The following is a 20,110-nucleotide window of genomic DNA, read 5'->3' as shown; positions in this document are numbered from 1 at the left end:
ATAGCTGATCTTGAAAAGTGCTTTCAATCCAAACTATTGTAGTGCTTCTTGCCCCCTCCTCAGCAACGATGCCACTGGCACAGCCCTTGGTCCCACACCCAGCCCTGCACTGCCCCAGGAGGGGTCTGTGGCCATGGGATCCTGAGAAAAACGAAGCCAAATGGCTGTTTTTACTAAAACTTTCCAAGTCAGATGCCACAATACTTTGAGCTATTTGACCAAACTCACCTGCAGACTGTCCTGTGGAGCAGCTGGCGGATGGGCCCCAGCCCTGCGGGGTGCCATGCAGGTCACCTACAAACACCACAAAACCAGGAAAATGCAGAAATTCCGTGGCAGTACTGTCAGCAGTGGCCTCTGCTATCACCACCACAGGCTGCTGTGTGCTGTCCTACGTTTTCTGTCCCAGAATCCTGAATTTGTCATCTGTGTTCCAATGGGGCAGCTAGACAAGTCACTTTTAACGTCACATTTTTAAATGGTTCACCATGGGATATTTTATTTAATCTGTGTCAGTCTGCATGATCTGTTTGCCTGTGGTCCCTCCCTTGGTTATACAGATCCCACTCCAAATTGTACAGTGTGTACCTAAGAAGAAACGTTTGGCTCTCATTTACATGGGGCCACTTTATGATGCCCCCGCAGTGGCTCTCTCTGTTACCACAGCTCTCCGTGGATGCTGCCTCACCCAGCCTGCTCTGGAGATGATATCCTTTATCCTGCCCATTTTACTGCTGTCTCAGTTGATAAGGAGAGTCTGGGGCATCCTGTTAAGTGTTTTCACATGTACAGTGAGCGTTTGTTTACCTGCATGTGACAAATTGCACGTGCTCTAGGGCATTTTTTCTTCGATAAAATACATCGTGAGAGAACGACCAACTGCTCTGACCCAAAGAGCAGCAGGCTGCGGCTCAGCACTACTGATAATATTTTTTCTCAAGTATCAGTTGATAAATTTGGTTGATTTTCCACAATTAACAGATTCATTTTGTAGTAGTTGAGAGATCTTCTGGGCTAAATCAAGTCCTTTTACTAAAGTACAGCTGTAGATGATACTTATTTTTCAGACACAAAACAAATATTCCAAGACGGCCATTATCTGAGATTCAATAAAACACATTGGAAATCCATCCATCATTCATTGCCTGCAGGCATCTTTCCTTTGTCTGGATCAACATTTATTTTCTAATGTATGTTTCTTGATAATACTAATGTGATTATCTCCCTTTTCTACACAACAACAGCAATTTGATTGAAAGCACATTTGAAAATAAAATACTGTGGCCTTTCACATTTAAAGGTATTTCCTTTCCAGTGTTGCCCAGCTGGATCACACACCCCCCTTTTCCTTCCAGTAGGCTCAGGATGCTATGAAGCTTTGTTTCTCCTAACTGTGTCTTTATATATAAGAAGTGAAGAGGGATTAGAAAACTTTTAGAATGTTTTAAACTGAGTGAGTTGTGTCTGTTCTCAGTTACGTTCTGGAGAAGTGTCTGACACACGTCCTTAAATCCCAACCTCGAGAATATGCATTTCAGCCAGAGCTGGGCTAGTCCCACCTTCTTTCCAGAAACATCCCACCTTGTTTCCAGCTGGCCTGCTGAAAGGCAGGAGGTGGTGTTTACACCCACATGAGCCATGGGTTCAGGTCACACAGTTAGAAATAACAGGTCACGAGCAAAGCAGTGTAAACAGCCCTGTTCCAACCTGAGCCAGCGTCTGCTTCAGCTGCTGGGCTGACTTTGCTGGGATCTCACCGTGTCCTGACTGTTGAGTTGAGGGTTCACAGCGGCTTCTGGGTGCAGCATCGAGCAGGAGGACATGAGAGGCTGGGAGTCGGTGACTCCCCCCTCCACAGGACAGTGCTGTGCTCAGCAGGCCCTCTGAGCTCCTCCAGTGTCTCTGTGGGGCAGGGCGGGTCACGGGAGCCTCTGCAGTGACCTTGCCACAGGCACCCACCCTGCTCCAGGCACTGCTTTATTCCTGCCGTTCACCGTCAGCTCCCTCTGCCGTGCCTGTGTCCAAATTACCCAGGGAATTAACCTGTGACTGGGGATCAAAGACAAGCAGTGACAGTGCAGGGACACTGAGGTAGTGGGAACTACTGTAACTTCCCCACCGGGAAGAAGGGAAGCACAAAGTAACTCCAGCTGTTCCCTCCTCCTGGGTCTGCAGCAGTGCTCCTGCAGTGATATCCCACTCACGACCTGGGGCCCTGGTGCTTTCCACAGTCACAGAGCCGCTTCCCGCTCCTGAACTGAATACAAGGAGGCAAAAACGCAAGACACTACCCAAGTCTCAGGTCTACAGTTGTATCTACAGCCTGTAAAAATTAAGGACTGATGATCCACAGCCAGGATTTATTGTCCCTTTGCTGGAGAGGAGATCCTTCCTTTTCAGCACAGCTACTTAGGCTGTGCCTCTGGGTAAAATTTGTCAGTATTGCTTGAGAATTTAGTGAAACACTTGAGCACACTCGGCTACCTTAAATTAAATCTCATGCTTACACAGTGTGCTGGTGTTCTGCCATGAAATTCCTCAGCTCCCATAGATTTCAGTGAAAGATAAGGACAGTGAACCCATAGATTTCAGTGAAAGATAAGGACAGCGAACACCTCGGAAAATTCATCTTACCTCAAAGACTTGGTACCTGCGTACACAGTACTTGGGTTAACTTCATCGTTATCAGCTGTTTGACTCTGGAGGTGGAGGGTAGTGCTTTTCAGCGATGAAAAACAAGTTGAAGTGAGGCAGAAAAATCTGTGATAAATTAGTGTGGAGAGTGTTAATGGGGCCAAATGTCCTGAGTTTATTGAATTAGGGAAGTCAAACTAATTTTAAAATTAAGCCTAGAGAGTGGGAGACCAGATATCGTTGGCACAACAGGAAAGTCTTAATGGCTGTCATCTCAGCACATTAGGAAAACACTGTCAAAGCTCTTGCTGACAAGATGCTTTCTCAGGGATTATTAATTATATTGCATTATTAGCCAGGCATGGTATGAGAACATATTTTGCACGTTAACTAAAATGCAACCACCATTTAGCTAATAAGTCTTTTCAATTTTCTTAATGATTAGCGACTTAGTAAAACTGTAACAGTGAGAGGTAAAAATAATGGTTCAACAAGCTGTATCTCAAGAACAAGTTTTAACTGGAACTTGCATGTAGCAAGGACAGATAAAGTGTACAGTTCTAATTACTGGCCTGATGGGACAAGACATAAGTAAACATATCAACTCAAATGACCCCTTCCTGCGTTGTCATATGGTAAAAGTGCTCTTGTGATAGTTCAGCCCAGCTTGATCCTTCCACCACAGCCATAGGGAGGACAAAAGGTCAGCAGTGCCAAGATTTGCTCATCCTGTCCCAGGCTGGAAGGAGAAGACTCCCTTCCCTTCCACACAGCATCTGCTGCAAGGAAGCACAACCTGAAACTCTATTTTCCTTGAGCCTTTCTGAACCCTCAGGCAGATCTTCCCGGAAGTTCAGAGATATAGCTATGGGTAATGTTAATGTTGCAGGGCTTTGTTAAACTAATTTATGTGCTGCAGTACAGTAATTGAATCAGGCTTTCTATTCTAATTCACTAGTGACATGAGAAAACAAGAACTGGCTGCTCAGTGTTGCTCAATAAATGGCCCTTCACTGCTGAGTTCCTGGCAGTCACTGGTGCCCTGCAGGCATTAGGACAAAGATTAGCAGAATTTTAGCAAAATAGTTTTGGACCACCTGTATGATGACTGGGAACCCAGCCTGGCTGGGTCCTCCCTCAGAACCCTCTCCCCAAATGCTCCTTCTGACAGTCGTCCCTAGAGAGGCCCCAGCACCAAGTTTTAAGCTGCAGCAGCACCATGAAGCAGAGGTGCTTCATGGCAGGGTGAAGTGGGAGTGGGGACAGCTGGGGCCAGACACCAGCACACCTCTAGTGAGGGTTGATCCCAACACAGAGCCAGCTCACACCGGCTCCAGGTCTGCCTCCAACCCCAGTCTCACCTCTGTACCATCCATTTAAGGGGGTTTGGCTGAGGTCTTGCACAGCATTTACCACCCATGCAGCAGATGTATCCTGCCAGGAAAATAGGTTCTGTCTGGCACTGGATGCATGTCTGAGATGTACAGAGGGAAAAAAACAACAGCACAGGCCAACACACACCATAGATGTTGTTCACTGTCACTTTTATCTAACAGACATAGATAACATTACTGAAAGCAAGAACCCATCTCTTTTCCCCCCCCTTCTTTTACATTCAGACAATCAGTTATAATATTTAACTACCTGTAGTAAACACTGTGGAGAGTTTCTGAGTCTGCTGTGGCAGCTGGTCTCACCTGGGAGGACCTGTTTGCAGCACACAGACAGAGGGTTCCACTCAGATCTGTGCCCCAGCTCTGCTGCTCTCTTCTCCACCCTAGCTTGGGCCCTGGTTCCCAGATCCCTGCATGCCCCATGTCAGACCTGGAATCCCCACTGCTGTAGCACATGACAGCACTGACCCAGTTCTCCTCTAGTTAAATCCCAGCAGTCACTCCAGGAAAGCCTTTGGTGCAATCCTACTGCTTCAGTGCACACACTGGGGCCAGACACTTCTCCCAAAGGACCTCATGGCTGCACTTCCAGTCACTTGGAAGGGACCAGAATTTGCTTTAGAGTCGTAATACCAAGAAAGTAAAGTCTACAAAGGAAAAACGTTCAGGCACATGGAAAGGAGCATGAACATTCCTTAAAACCAAACCCACAGCGGCAGCATGATCCTCCTTGGTCCATCTGTTCTGTGCTTTTCATTATGCTTGATCCTCTGTTACATTTTGGCCACTGCTTCACCATCAGCGTGGTGAGCTCACAGCAACCCAGCAATGCTAATGTTTCATCTCTAAATAAATAATGGGTTTCTATCCTGAGAAAGTTGCTAGAAAGTAACCTGGTATCACAACAAAGAACATGCAAATCTTAAAAGTCAAGCAAACAGAGAGCAGGCTTTTACAGTGGTTCCAAGATATCCCCCCAAAAAAGGAAGAAAAATCCATGGAGTTTGATTCTGTCACATAAAAATGTCTCACAAAGAAGCAAAAGGAGCACAAACAAGGCTATGGAAACAGCATGACCTCCTGCTTGCACTTCTTGGCTGCAGTACATCCAGCCAGCAAAATCCTAAGTGGTGCAAAGTGGGGGTCCCATCAGTGGGCACCTTCCAGTTAACCCTCCAGTACCCATTCCCTCTTTGGGTCATCATTAATTGTTACAGTATGGGCAGCCCTAGCCCTTGGCTCAGGCTGGAGCCTGTGGGTCTGAGCACTGTACAAAAGGAAGGAAAGGCAGGCACAGAGGATGGGGAAGGAGGTGACCTGGCAGTAGTCACACCGTGGGAGGGATGGCAGCAGGACTTGGGTCTCCTCACCCTGGGGTCAGGAGCGCCCAGGCCCCTTGTGTGGTCAGTATTGTGCTTGCCTTGTGCTGCAGCAGGGAGAAGGGAGGGAGGAGAGGCTTCCTAGGAGGAAAGAGGGTGCTGAATAGTTTGGCTGAAACATAAGGAAAAAAATGCCCATCAGCCCAGCCACAGTTTCTAAGATTCTCCTAAAAAATGTTGTGATTGGAAATCCTTATGAGATCGGACAGCATTTCCAATAATGCACAGACAGCAGAGCAAGTGAGGTTCAGGTGGGATCCACCTTTTTCCTCGGCATAGGCACGAGTGAGGGGGAGTTTGCCCGACCTGTTTTCCTTGGCACCCCATGCAATCAGTGCTGTGTGCTGGAGGCACAACTGCACTAGCAGTTGGCTTCTCAAGGCACCAAGTCACTCACGAGAAGGAAGCAGCAAGCATGGGACAAAAAGGTGAAAATGTGAGGCTGCAGCATCAGCCGACCCCTCTTTCCTTCACTCCAGCTGCGCCATGGCCCTGCTTGGCCATGTGGTAACATCACTGTCCTGCTGGGGTCTTACAGAGGGACATGGAGACACACAGATAACATACTCCTCCCGTCCTTTCCCTGGCTCTTCTTGCAGTACCAAGTATCTCAGACTAAAATGCCAGGTTAGCACCTGGGAGGTGTGAACAGCGGCAGCCAGAAGGAATGCGGTGGATGGGTCCCCCTGGTCTGCTGGCTGCAAGGTTTTTGTGAAATGAGACTTTTGCCCACGGTGCCTGAAGGAGGTCCATGCCCAGTCCCTCCTTTCTGGGTGGGTGGGATGGCTATGCCTCCTCAGTGGCTCGCAGGTCCTGCAGCTCAGTCATGGCTTTGGCCGAGAGCTTCTTGCGGCGGAACACAGCTGCGATCTCCTCAAAGGACTTCCCTTTCGTCTCCGGGACTTTGAAGTAGGCAAACAGAAAGAAGAGTAGGAGCAGGGCTGCGAAGATCGCAAACACGTACGGTCCACACAGATCCTGCAGTGGGGCAAGTGGGAACAGGGGATACCACCATGAGCACTGCGGGGATGGCTTCCCTTTCCTACCCTGGGGGACTGAGGTGCCCAGCAGGGCTTGGGGATGGAGATCTGGGAGGCACATCCCCATCCCTCTGGGTTGCTCTGGCAGCCAGCAGCAGGGTCATGCCAACCATTTATTTGTATGGTTTGAGGGGTTTCTTACCGCTATGTACTGGAAGCACATTCCCACGATGAAGTTGCAGGCCCAGTTGCAGAAGCCGGCGACAGCGATGGCGGCAGGACGTGGGCCTTGGCTGAACAGCTCGGCCACAATAAACCAGGGGATGGGCCCAGGCCCGACTTCAAAGAAGATGACGAAGAGGAAGATCGCAATCATGCTGACATAGCTCATCCAGGCAAACTGGCTCTGCAAAAGGTTGGTGTTATAGTCCCAACACAACTCTCATTAATTATCACCAATTACTTTAATTAAGCTTCTTTTTCAGAAATTTCTTTCCATTCAGACAAGTGGGGACTGGACATGAATAATTAAGGCTCTCAGCTCCTGTGCCAGGTGCTGGCTGGGTGTGTGTTGCCAGTGTTGCTGCTTGCAGGAGTTCACAGCCATCAGCTCAACTGTTCCTTTGAGCTCTCTCCTTGCCTGCAGCATGGCCAGGACAACAGAGAATGGTTCTGTCACTAATAACTAGGGTGTTCAGTAGAGGAGGTCACCCCTTATTTGGTTTTATATCCCAACGGGGGCTTGCTCCAGTGGTTTGGACTGACTTTGATGGCGTCTTCTCTTGTTTGCAAACAAGGGATTAAAAATGGAGAGAAATCCTTACCAGAAGCACAAGTCCAACTGTCATGGCCACGGCGCTTATTAACATGCCCATCAATCCAGCCAGGAACAGGGACCGCCTGCCCGCCTTCTCCACCAGAAAGACCTGTAGAAACACATGCAGCAGCTCAGTCTCCAGCACTGCTGCTCTCAGGATCAGTTCCATTAGCAATAACCAACCTGTTACCACTGCCACACTGCCCTCCTGCTCTTTTAGCTCTTGTGATAGGGATTTATGTGCTGGTTTCCAAGTGTCAGAAGCTGCCAGTGGCTCTTAGGGAGCCAGACTGAGAAGTCACCTTGCCAAGGGCAAGGCAAAGCCACATACACTCAGAACTCATGAGTTTCCGAGCTCTCAGGACTTCTCACTTCTCCTACACATGTATTGCTGACTGTGAACTTTTCCTCTCTCTCTTTTTTTGTTTTTTTTTTTTTTTTTTTTTTTTTTTTTTCCCAGGAAGAAAAAACTCACTAGCTCTGCATTAGTTTGAAATTGGCCTTCAAAATGTAGCATGATTCAGGTCACACCATTGCACCTTGCCTGTCCCAGGGCAGGGATAGTTTTGTAGCAGCAGGATTTTTCCTCCAATTGCTCTCAGACTCCTTTTGTTTCCCTGGCATCCACAAGTCTTAGTTTTCTCCTTCTCAGCTCCTCTTGGTGGACTCCAGTCATCTCACAGCTTTTGTAAGTCTGTACCAGACACCTCACCCAGTGGGAAGGTGTAGGTACCTCCAGAGGACAGTGCAGATGGCCTGGCCTAACTGTGCATGAGCCTCTGAGGCTGCCCAGTCCTTCCCCTCTGCTCTGAAGGACACCTCTGGCTGGCAGCTCAACCTTTCCTGCCATTATAGCCATGATTTATGCTTCTAGGAGACCGTCTCCTTTACTGGAGGTGGTTCATCCTGCTGACTCGGGAAGTTGCAGAGAACGAGCCTCTGCGTTCCCTTCTCCCCCTGCCAAGGTCCACCCGCTGTCAGCACTTCTGCCTTTTGATCGGGGTCTGTCATTTATTGACAAAGGCAGGTAATTTTTTAAGTTCTCACGGCCAAAAGAAGCAAAGAGCAAATGCCCCAGGCTGCGAGTACCAGAGCCTCAGAGTGGGGATGGAACTGCAGGAGACCCTCCGTGCTGGAGAAAGGCTTCTTCCAGCTACACACCTCCTAATTTCATTTCACAATAAAGATCACATTTTCTTCTCACTATGGGGCCTGTGATGGACTTCCTCTAAAGTTCACCCCAAGACCTCCTATCTCATACATGCTGGAGTAAGAATGGTTTGTGTTGGAAGGGACCTTAAATACCATCTTGTTCCAACACCCCTGCCATGGGCAGGAACATCTTCCACTATCCCAGGTTGCTCCAAGCCTTGTCCAACCTGGCCTCGAACGCTTCAGGGATGAGGCATCCACAGCTTCTCTGGGGAACCTGTTCCAGTGCCTCACCACCCTCACAGTCTATTTCTTTCTAATATCTAATCTAAACCTGCCCTCTGCCAGTTTGAAGTGATTCCCCCTGTCTTAAATCTCTTGGAGCTGTATATTTCTCCCTTGCAGCCAGTCCTGCTTTGTTGGAGGTAAAAGTCCTTTACTCCCTAAGTCTCTTGAGAGGTGTCAGGGAAATGGGCTTGGCATTTCCTGATCTTATATTAATGGCCACATTAAAAAACTAATTGCCTGCTGACAGGAATTGTGTTAATCCTCTCAGGAGAGAGACAAACGAAGGGAAAGTCTGTGGAAACAAAACCATCCTTTTATTGCTGCAGAGCACTGCCTAGGTAGGATGAGGATAGGTGCTGGATTACTGGATTGGATACATAGCAGGTGCTATGTACATACACAAAACAGTTTGAAAGATAAGGGGTAAAGGAGACTGTGAGCTGCTTGCTCCCCCATCACAGGCCCCAGCCCCTTTTGTTTTGGGGAATTGCTGAGTTACCAGAGCTTCCCTGAACACAGTGAAGTATTTTCCACTCATAAGGCATTTTAGCAGTGGTGATGTCAGGCTCTCTGTGAAGGCTTAAATTTTCAAAAGAAACTTGTCCAGGGAATGATTTTTCCCTGTAAGGTGTTCAAGGTCAGCCCTGAAAACGGCAAATCCCAGCCCAAGCTCCAGGATAAAATCATGTTTCAAAACCACATTGTAGCTTACGTGTCTTTGTAGTCTGTGTGGCAGAAGTATTTACTTACAGAGATAACAGTGAAGACTGTGTTCACCACTCCAACACCGATGGTTGCGTAAACTGGTTGGTCAACTCCAGCTCTCTCGAAAATGTTTGTAGAATAGTAAAAGATCTATCAAAATACATCAAGATGAAGGATTAGGCAACAGGGCTGGTGGAACTTTTTGTTCTCTTGAGAGAAGAGTTGCACTTGCTTGGCTGAGATGTGAAGTAATTTAATTATGATTAGTTTTTCAACTTTTAATAGCTTGTTATAGTAATTAAAGCTGAAAATTTCAAAGGAGCTGGAGGGAGTTAAAAATCCTGTTGAAATTCCCCTCCTGAGCTACTGCATTTGCAAATTAAAACTGTTTTCTTCCATGTAGTCCATGTTTAATCTTGAAATCCAGCACTGAGCAGTGAAGAAAAATATCTTAATATGACTGAGTTGTACATGAATTTTAAAATATTCTCACTGCATTGAAACAACTCCCATTTCTTCCTTTTCTCCGAGAATAAGGTGATTCTTTTCTGGTAAAAGTTAAGGGCGGTAGGTAAATGGGTGCTGTCCTCAGCTGGGCTCTGTGACATCCTCATCGCAGTTCATCCCCACAAGGCTGGGCACCCCTGCATGCCACTCTGCCTTGGGATGCAGAAATGCTCCCAGAGGTTTGAAAGCTGGTGGAACAGAGGCCTCAAGTTTCACCAGACTTTCAAAAATGTGATTTTTAGCAGATTTTGAAAAGGAGGCTCTATGCTTCTGGGTGCAAAATGGTGATTTCTGGTATCCCCAAGAGGTGATGCAAAAAACTGTTTAGTTACAAATAGCTAGAAAATAGTGTGGTTCCTGGGGTGAGCACATAGTCATTAAAGAGAGAAAACTGCTGATGAACTCAGTTAGGTGGAGGGTCATGGGAGAGCTCAGCGTGGACCCGCTGTGCCAGCTAAGTTTGTGCTGAACTCCCTCACACCCTTCTCCCCTCCTGCCCTCCCACAGCCAGCGTGGCAGTGAGATCCACCATCAGCACTGATGGTGGTGGCTGAGAAAGGAGCCCACTGCAGCCATGGGAAAGCCACCTTTCCCCCCTGCACGGCTCGGATGGAGCCAGAGCTGCCTTTTCATGCTCAGCGGGGGTTTCTTGAAAGACAAACATTTTGGGGAGACTCACCGCATTGATTCCCGAGAACTGCTGGGATATTTGCACCATCAGTGCCACGATGACAGCCTGCCTGTACTTGGAAGAGGTGAAAAGCTGTCTTATGGAGACTTTCTTTTCACTAACAGCTTCTTGCTTTTCTTTTTCCATCTCTGCAATCTCTTTCATTGGGTCACAGTTTCCTCTAAGCCTTTTCAAATCTTACGAAAAAAAAAGAAAGACTGACATTTTATCTTCAGATAAGGTGCAGAGTAAGGACAAGAATCTCTCTAGCTAGAACTCAGGGTAGGCCAGCCACATGGACAGCCATGTCCTCTTGCTCTGAGGATTCCTATGGCACATCAAGGATCCAAAGTGTTTCTGCTTGGCCAGGGGCAGCAGCACATCAGTCCTGCAACAGCCCTGAGACACTATGCTCAAGTTTCATCTCTCAGCAATGCTGCTTAGTCCCATGCAAACAGTTTTTGGTCCAGATCTGATTTGTACCTCAGTAGCTTAGAGGGTGGAATGGAGCAACCACACAGTTATATGTGAATCCTCAGCCTTTTTCCTTCTGTGTTTAATACTGTGTACAGTATAAAAACAATTCTAGACAAGCCCAGAATGTGTCTTACTTCTTTTAGCTTCCTCCACCTTCCCCAGTTTGATGTAAAGGTATCGGGGGCTCTCGGGGCACAGCAGGAGCAGGAAGAACTGCAGCAGGGCAGCCATGCCAGACAGACCGAGGAGCAGGGGCCACATCTCATCGTTGCCCAGGAGAAAGTCTAGTCCAAGGACCTGGAATAATTGAGGCATGTCTGAATGGATTGTTTTGCAGCCTAAGAAAAGAAAGTGATTTATCACTTTGGCATTTTGAAGTGACAGCCTGGAAGTAAACTAGAAGCAAATACCAATTCTTTTTCTGGATGTATTTGTTCTTGGTACATTTATGTGCCCACCTGTTGCATAGCTGGAACTCCTGCCATGGTAGGGAAAAGCTGACTGGGACTTTGGGCTTCCTGCTTCTCTGATGAAGCCATTTTTGAGAACCTGATTATTAGGGTCTTGTGCTCAGGATCCAGCCTGATGCTGATTAGATGCTGAAAATAATTCCTCGGGGAAAGGAGAAATTGCAGAAGCATTTTTTATTTCTTGAGATGTCATTTTTGTTAAGACACCTCCAACTCAAGGCATGAGTTTAACCCCATTAGAGCAGATTGCTTTGTGCACTCCTTCAGTTTTGGGGTGGAATGGTGTGTGACACCCCAGCGTATCACTGGGGTCTCCCTAATCTCCAAACCACCCTCTCTGGACACGTGAGCTTTCCTTCTTACCTGGCTGATGAGGATCCCTGTGACAATGGCGAGCTGGTGCAGTGTCCCCAGCGCTCCCCGAAGGGCTGTGGGAGAGACCTCGCTGACGTACATGGGCACAAGTCCGGAGGAGAGCCCTGCATGGAACACACTCAGGTGTCACCTCCTCTAGACCACAGCTCAGAAACTAGCAGAAACCACTCCCCAAACGGGAAAGGAGGATGGAGCCTGTGTGCTGCATCCCACACCCCATCAAACCCCTTGTGCCTGGCTGGGAACCACCTGCACCTTGGAAAGGTGCTGGGATATCCCTGCATAGGATATCCCAGAGCCCCAAACTGTGAAGCCTCTATACTTAAACACATACATACGAGCACAGAGCAGAGATCATCCACTGGGAGGAGGTATCACAGGGCAAAGAGCTTGCTTAAAACTTGCCTTGAAACCTCAGAGCAGAGTATTGTATTTGCATACCAGTAACAGTGGTAACGACCCGTTATTTCTAAGGTAATTCTAATGTAATTCCATATTATTTGCTGACTGTTGTATTCTCTCCCTGTACAGTGCTCCTGTGCTCTCTGCTAGACAGCACTGCTGTCTAGGGAACCTGTTAACCAGCCTGGCTAATGATGTGCTGTTACAGCAGCCACCAGCAAGATCCAGCCTTGAGATAGAGAGGGGCTTGCTCCTTTCTAGCATATGTAAAACAAACCAGTTTCGTGACAGAGCCAACCCAGATACTTCTGGGAAAGATCCTGGATCGAGAAGGACAGACAGAGGAAGAAGAAAACTCCCACCTGTGAAATTCCTTCTGATTAAAAAAAAAGATTAAAAAACATAAGAAACTCTGAACTGCAGCCCTGGAGCACCCGGCGCCCTGCCTGACCCAGGCTGGACTCACCGCAGTACAGCCCCGTGACTGCTCTCCCGGCGATGATGAGGATGTGAGACGGCCCAAATTTTGCCAGCCCCATGAGGAGGTTCCCGGCGATGGAGAGGACGTTCACCACCAGCATGGCTTTCACCCTGCAAGGCAGCAGCACCACAGCTCCTTCCGGCACCTCGCTCAGCCAAAGCAGCCGTCGAGACATGCAAGTGGAGCTATTAACTGACATAATCAGCACTACAGAGGGAAAAATAATGATTGTAGGCACTGCAGAATATAGCGCCCGGGTGCAATCAGAGTAGTTAAAATTATATTATAAATTACATTTTACATCCTGTGCAAACACTGTTCAGATGCCCTTCTCTCCCATTTGCCATGAAAAGAAAAGGGGGAATTCAGAAGTTAATCAAGGCTGCTCATCAGCTGCTGTCTGAAGTGCTAAAGTTGCAATAAAACACCTGATTTATAATTGAGGATTTTAATAAACCCGACCTCTATGATGGTTGGAACAGTTTTTTGGAAGTTGGAAGGTTTTTTTTCCCCTTTTTTTCCTAAATTGGGGAAAGTACTAGAAATTGTATTTCTACAGAGAGGGAACAGAAAGTTTCGGGCTGTGGCACAGAGTCACAGCACACACGGAGGTCTCACCTGCCGAGCCGGTCGCCGATCCAGCCCACGGTGAAGGAGGAGACCATGCCACCGACGGCAAACACGGAGACAGAGAGGGACCAGTACATGGTGAGGATGTGTGAGGAGGTGGCCAGGTCCTCGCTGGTGTCAGCCAGGGGTGCGAGCGTGCCCTTGGTGCCAGCCTGGGGGTCTGTGCCATCCTCCCTGGAGGTGTTGGTGGCGTGTCCATCCAGGGGGATGATGCCCAGCACGCGGCCGTAGTGTGCCTCTATCACCTGGGACAGGCAAAGAGGGAAAACCCCATCAACTCAAATCTATAACCACCCCAAGAGCTGTTTTGAGGTTTTTTTTCTGCCCCAGGAAAATCTTTTCATTGGAGGGTCTGCAGGAGTGAAATCATGGGGTCACCCCCAGCTCCCCAACACCCAGGGACCAGCGAGGAGGGGCCACAAGGCAGGCACAGAGCATCCCCTCCTCCCTGGGCTGAGGTGAGCGTGGTGTCAGCACCAGCAGAGAGCTGCAGTCCCTCGGCCTGGGCATGGGGACTGTGTTGCAGTGGGGATGGCTCCACGACTGCAAAGCCCTGCTTCTTTCCCTGGGGAAGTGGCATAGGGGGGGTCCTAGCCGTGTTCTCACCCCGCTGCCTTTGTGCTGTGGGAGAAAGCGCCTGGGAAAGGGACAGGGAAGGGACAGACGGGCCCTGAAGCCTTGTCCCTTGGCTGTGCATGGCCTGGGGAGCTCAGCTTACCTTCTGGGGGGCATTAATGACACCCAGGCTGTAGCCGAACTGGAAGAAGCCCAACACTGCAGTGAAGACAGAGAGGACCAGCGTTCCCGTGAGGTGCTGGGGGAGGAAGCAGAGAACAGCCTCATCCTGTTGTCCTAACCCTGCCCCAACCTGGGGGGCTGCACCTCATCCCTGTCCCAGGGGACTCTGGTGCCCAGCTAGCCAGGACCCCGGCATCCAGCCAAACCTGCAGAAGCACAGGTGGTTTGGCTTCAAAGGAGAAGAAAAGCCCCTGGAGATAGGCAAGATCAAGGCCCCCAGGGCAGAGTGCTATTGCCCCACAATGAGCAGTCCAGCTCTCCCTGATGCACTGCCCATCCTGGCCCTGGAGCTCATGGGAGCCAGAGCTCTGCCTGGTGCAGCAGCACAGGCAGCAGCAGCGTGCCCTGTCCCATCCCCATCCTCATCCCCATCCCTGGAGCACAACAGCTGGGAAAATAGTCACCAAAACTGTGTTTTTCAGCAGTGCTGTTTCAAGCATTGTTTCCTTCCATCACAGTTAAAGTTATCCAATGAGCCAACAGAGCTCTTAAAAATAAAAAACAACCCCCTGACCCCTTTGCCCCTGTGCTCAATACACAGACATCAGAGAGCAATTAATTAAGGGAGGGGATTTTTTTTTTTTGGTTGGTTTTGGTTCTTGGCACGGACTTGCTCAGTGCTGGGCTCCTGCAGAAATCCCAGTGCAAAAATACCAGTTAGCCACGGTTACCTTCTCTGTCTGCATTTTGCTTTTCTCTTCCATCCTGCAGCTCCTCCACTGTCCTCCCAGGAATGGTCCCTGTCCTGGGCTGTGGAGCGAGGTGAGGGCTTGGGCAGGGAAGGAGGGACAGCCAGGCTGGGAGGGAGGCAGGAAAAGTGGCTGATGCTCCGAGAGATGGGTCTATATGAGCTCTGGAGTTAATGAGAAACCCAAGCCTTCCATGTGTTACTTGGCCACTGCTCGGCTCAGGGCAGCCGCCACCAATCCCCGTGTCTGGGGACAGGCACGAAACAACAGGAGACCCACAAAGGCATAGAGTGGACCTGGGAAATTCAAACGATCCAGCTGCAGGGCTGGTTTGGGGCTGTCCCTCGGTTTAACAGCCAGGAATGTGACATGCCAGGGACTCGGGAACACGCTACAGCCTGTTTCGAGATGCTCAACACTTTCTGTGCTGGTGTATGTGCCACATCACAAACCCCTTTCTGAGTTAGGGAGAAGAAACCTCTCCAGCATATGTTAGCAAAGCAGACAGAAAATGACTAAGTGTTTTATTTAGATAGCACTTAGCACCTGCTTTAAAATATATTTATGTGTGTGTATCACGTACACAGCCAAACATATAAACACAGATGTATAGAGGCCTCTCTGTGTATCCATACATAGACACCTGCACGCACAGAGCCCCTCAGCACCCAGCTGTAGTGCCAGTACACACCTGTACGTGCAGCCTGAGTGGTCAGAGGAGACATCTGAATGTGCATGTGAAGATATAACATAGCAAAATTACCCAGAATATTACCATAACAGAGGTTTTCATTAAAAAACCCTGCAGCAGCATGAACACTGAGCCTTTCAGCACCACCAGCTGATCCCTGCGCTGTCAAATATCGCTGGTTCTGTGAACTATGGCCGATGCTGCAAATACTCCTGCTGCTGCCAAATATCTTTGGTTTGGTTTTCATGAACTTTGCACATCTGCATAAGCTGGTCTGAGCTGGTCTCGCTCCGGCTCAGGCTGTGCTGTCCTTGACATGGTCAATGAGAGGAGCTGCAGGGCCGGGCGAACAGTGGCATCCGTAGGGACGTGCCAAAGTCTGAGTCAGACTGGAGGTGATTAATGCTGATTAAAACCATTACCTTCCAGACCAGCCCCTGATGGGTCCAGCGGCCAAGTTACAGGATGATGCTCTCAGCCATCCAGGCTTCACATAGGCACAAAATGTACTCTCTACAGAGGAAGAGCAAGAGATAAAAAAACAAAGATGAGTGTAAGACCACTAATCTTTGCACTGGGCTCCTCCAGTAAAGTAAAACTTTAACTGGAGGAGAAAAGTTCATTGCATTAAGCAGGTGTTGATTCCAGTCTCAGCACCTGCATTCCCCTCTTGGGCTGACGTAGCTGTGAGGGGAAGGGCCCGAGGCTGAGCTTTTTAGGTTTCCCCAATATTTGTCCTTCCAGCTGAGATCTTTGCCCATGGTGTTTGTTTGCTTGCTGTGTGTGGATACTCAGGCATTTACAAGCACCATTTCTTTGCACTGCAGTTAAATGCCTCCACAATGGGGCTGTCAGGATTTGACAATTAGCAGGCTTTTTAACAAGCTTGAATCAGAAAACAAAAGAGAGCCCTGACCCAAGATCCCAAACGGAAACCCTTGGGCACTGTGAAATCCCTGGCCAGGACTGATGTTCCCCTCCAGGATCCCCATGTACCCGTCTGGGATCCCCATCCTATCGCAGGTGCCTGGCCAAGCGGGGGTGTTACTTCCCCCCTCTACTTTTCCCAGCCTACCAGAGTTAGAGGGGTGAAAGGGCATCCACATACTGAAATGAGAGAGCAGGGTGGCCTTTCCATGTCTTCCCTGCTGCTGCTTCCACAGCTGAATCCTCCTGTAATTCCACTTTCCAGGGGGAGGGTGCGGAGCAGCAGGGGAGGGGGGGAGGGAAATGGTGTGGGTGAGCATCAGTCACCTCCCCAGCAGTGGCCTGGCGACTTCCATGGAAACTTTGGATGCCAAAGGCTGGAAGCCCCACAGCCACATGTATCCCTTGACCAGATCTGCTGGCAAAAGGGATGAAGTTATCCCGGGATTCTCCCATCCCCTCTTACAGTCCCCCCCAGGCCGGACGCTCTGAGCTGGTGCCACCTCTCCCTACGAGCTGATGCCAGCTGGGCTGTGACATACTCTTCCACAGCCTGGCTCTGGGCAATTCAAGCACATATTTAGCTCTCAGTGGCACCAGGACTCCAGACCCCATGTTTTCCTGAACAGGGGGCTGGATGTGGATGTGCCGATTAGCTCGAGGCTCATCCTGAGGCTCACAGGTGGAAAAGGGCTGTGTGTAAATCTGCCTCCCACAATGGTCACTTCCCAAAGGGGCTGACTGATAGCTTGGAAAACAGAACAACATTCCTACAGGATAGAGCACCGGGCCAGGCTCCGCCAGGATGAATGACCAGCCCAGCAAATCTCTTGCATGTCTGACAGTCGGTTGTGACCACACAAGGTCACAAGGTCACCTGTGACCACACAGGTTGAGCCCTGAGGGTGCAGAGAGCAGCACAGCACAGCTCAGAGCAACACCAACCTGTCCCATGGCTGGTGAGCCTGGCCAGGCAATGGTTCAGTGATGGGCAAACAACAGTGCCTGCATTATTGCTGATGGTTTACTTAAATAATAAAGTGTAAGAACTGTGTATAATACTGGTTAGGCAGAATTGCCAGCTTATTGCCTACTCTGTGTTGTGTTCAGTGTAACTGGTGTTGCTGATAATCTAATGCTCTGTGATAAAAGCAATGGGCTAAAGTTTATGGTTGGGCTTTGCTTTTGAGCAGCTGAACATGCTTGTCACCTCAGTGAAGGAATTTAAAGACTGCAGGACAGTGAGGCTTTCTCTGTGGCCGGGGTAATTTGCACACCTATTTTACTGCCTCTGGGTCACTCAGAGGTAGCTTTGATGTTAAAAAAAAAGTAAAAATATGCCATTAACCGAAACAAAACCAGAAAGAAGAAAAGGAAGATTGAGTCCATAAATCGCTGGCTCTCCAGGTAAGAGCAGACTGATGCAGCACATCAGCTGGCACAGAAAGATGATGATACACATCCATTTTTCCTTTCTTTAAGGACAGCATCCAGGGCAGGCACTGGTGCTGGGGCCACTCACAGGATGGTGGCTTCAGGCTAATAGTACACATTTAGGAGAGAGAATTTGGTGCATTTACAGCACCGCTGTAAAGATACCAGAGTGGTGGCCTTGTACCCTCCCAGCAAAATCAGGTGGCATTAAAACAGGGGAGGTTAATGGGCCCTCTCCCATCCCCCAGCTCTGGGTGGTGCAGCATCACCCAGAACAGAAAAACTGGGAAGCAAACCCAGCAAAGCTGTTCTGCAGCAGGTCATGACAGCCTGGGTGGGAAGTGGGAGCTCTGCAGGGAACACAGGGCAGGACATGGATACTGCAGGGCAGTGGTGGTTGTGACAGGCATCCTACACCTGGAACCACATCCTTACTGCTGAGAACATTGCTGGATCTCCTCTGAGGAGCTGTGCCCTGGTGGGTGGCTTATCCTGGACACAGGCAGGGTATGGAATGGAGGTCCACCGCACACCTTTGGGAACAGTCACTGCCGGCCGACACGATGCTCACACTGTCCCCAGTTACGCAGCATCAAATCGTTGCCTGAGCAGAAAAGGACCTTACATGGGCTCATGTGGAGACAAGGAACTGCAGCACAACTACTTCAACCATTTCCAGCAACCAGCCCAGCTCTGGGGCCAGGGTCAGCTTGAGCATCCCCCTTCTGTCACAAAGATGCCACAAAATACGCACTGTCGACCTCCAAACCATCTCGCAACAAGAAAAATCCCATTTGATAATAATTCTGAAACAGGTTTGAAAGCATGCAGTTCCCACAAGTAGCTGCTACAGCCTTACCTCTGAGCATCCTTCACCTGGGAGTGGTACCCAGCACCTCCCTGGGGTGCTGGGGGTCACCAGGGGCCTCACACAGCCTTGTGTCAGCTCTCGAGGCTTTTATTCCATTTGCCAGGACTCATCCCTGAAGTTCATGCAACATTTCACAGCAACTTTGTAAATAACTGAATCTGCAAGAGGCTCAGGTGACTCCTGCATGCACAGACATTACTGCTTTTTCCTCCTGCAGCACTGCTCAGCTGAAGAAATAAATTTCCTTTCCCAGGTAAAAACTCCCAGAAACAGGGTTTCAAAAGGAGCCCCAGGTTTTATTTCTTTAAACACTAAGTAGTTTCTGCGAGCACTGATCAACTACAAGCGTATTTTACTTACAGCAAAAGACAAGAAAATCAAAGCTAGGAATATCTGAAGGAGAAAGCAGGTCATTATAGTAATCATGGCTTGATTTTGAAGAAGAGCAGAAGTTTTTAGGTGGTAATGGTCCATCAAAACATCCCTTGGCCACTGCTGAGTGCTGAGTGCACACATCCCATCTCCCTGCACTCATCCTGCTCCAGAATGCTGCTCTCCCGAGAGCCTCCAGCCAAAGAGCATAGTGACTGGGAACCCTGAAAATCCCCTTTACCTCCCTGTCCTCCAACACCCCAGGTTTTATTTACCCAAACATAAAAGGCATGGTTTAATGGTGAAGTTTTTTCTGTTTTATTGTGGTTGGCACCAGAAAAACCTTTGCTCTGTGGTATCTCCATACACACACACACCGTACACAACACTGTGGTAATACTGGTTTCTCGTGATTTTTTGTTTCAAATTATTCTAAGATTTTAAAAAATACATTCACAAACTACCTTATGTTTAAACACAATTAATTCCTTCTATCTCATCACTGTACCCAAAACCCTACATTAAAAAAATAATCATCCAAGGCTGTGTATTTGTCGCTTGAAGGGGGACCAAAAAAAAACCCCAAAACTAGTTATCAGTTTGCAACATAATAAAAGCTCTGGGCTTTATTTGATTTATATTTTAACCACAATGAAAATATAAAGAGCTGGTGGCAATCAGTGTCTGTGATGGGACTTGCATGGGGTTTGAATACCAGTATTGTGGTCCTATGGTCATCCCTACACTCTGCAGGCTGCACTGGCCCAGCAGGAGGGTGCCTGAAGAAGGCACCCACAAAGCACATCTCACCTGTGCTCCCCTGGACTCCATATCCTGCTGCAAGTCCACTGCCAGCAATCCCTGCAATACCAAACCGTGACACCCTTCCCACGGGATGCTTCGGGTGAGGGTGGCCCATCCCATCCCCGCCGCCCCACATCGCCTCTCACCCTTGATAAAGATTCAA

The 20,110-nt window shown here is 48.9% G+C and overlaps 1 protein-coding gene across 1 annotated transcript; it reads right to left on the bottom strand.

Annotated features, from left to right (window-relative positions):
* Window positions 1-982: 982 nt before the first annotated feature.
* Window positions 983-14,981, bottom strand: SLC2A2 (solute carrier family 2 member 2). Its single transcript, XM_027724660.2, has 11 exons — window positions 14,831-14,981; window positions 14,080-14,175; window positions 13,350-13,606; window positions 12,717-12,841; window positions 11,837-11,952; window positions 11,138-11,300; window positions 10,536-10,723; window positions 9,395-9,499; window positions 7,212-7,313; window positions 6,590-6,793; window positions 983-6,385 (listed from the first exon to the last, which is right to left on the bottom strand). Exons 1-11 carry the CDS (start codon window positions 14,861-14,863, stop codon window positions 6,194-6,196), a joined length of 1,581 nt encoding a protein of 526 aa, XP_027580461.1. The 5' UTR covers window positions 14,864-14,981; the 3' UTR covers window positions 983-6,193.
* Between the last annotated feature and the right edge of the window lie 5,129 nt (window positions 14,982-20,110).

Source organism: Pipra filicauda, unplaced genomic scaffold (genome assembly GCF_003945595.2).
Source record: "Pipra filicauda isolate LSUMZ 115617 unplaced genomic scaffold, ASM394559v2 scaffold9_size5747161_pilon, whole genome shotgun sequence".
Taxonomy (NCBI): Eukaryota; Metazoa; Chordata; class Aves; order Passeriformes; family Pipridae; genus Pipra; species Pipra filicauda.
Note: the sequence above shows the minus strand (reverse complement) of the source record. Positions and strands in the feature narration are given on the sequence as shown.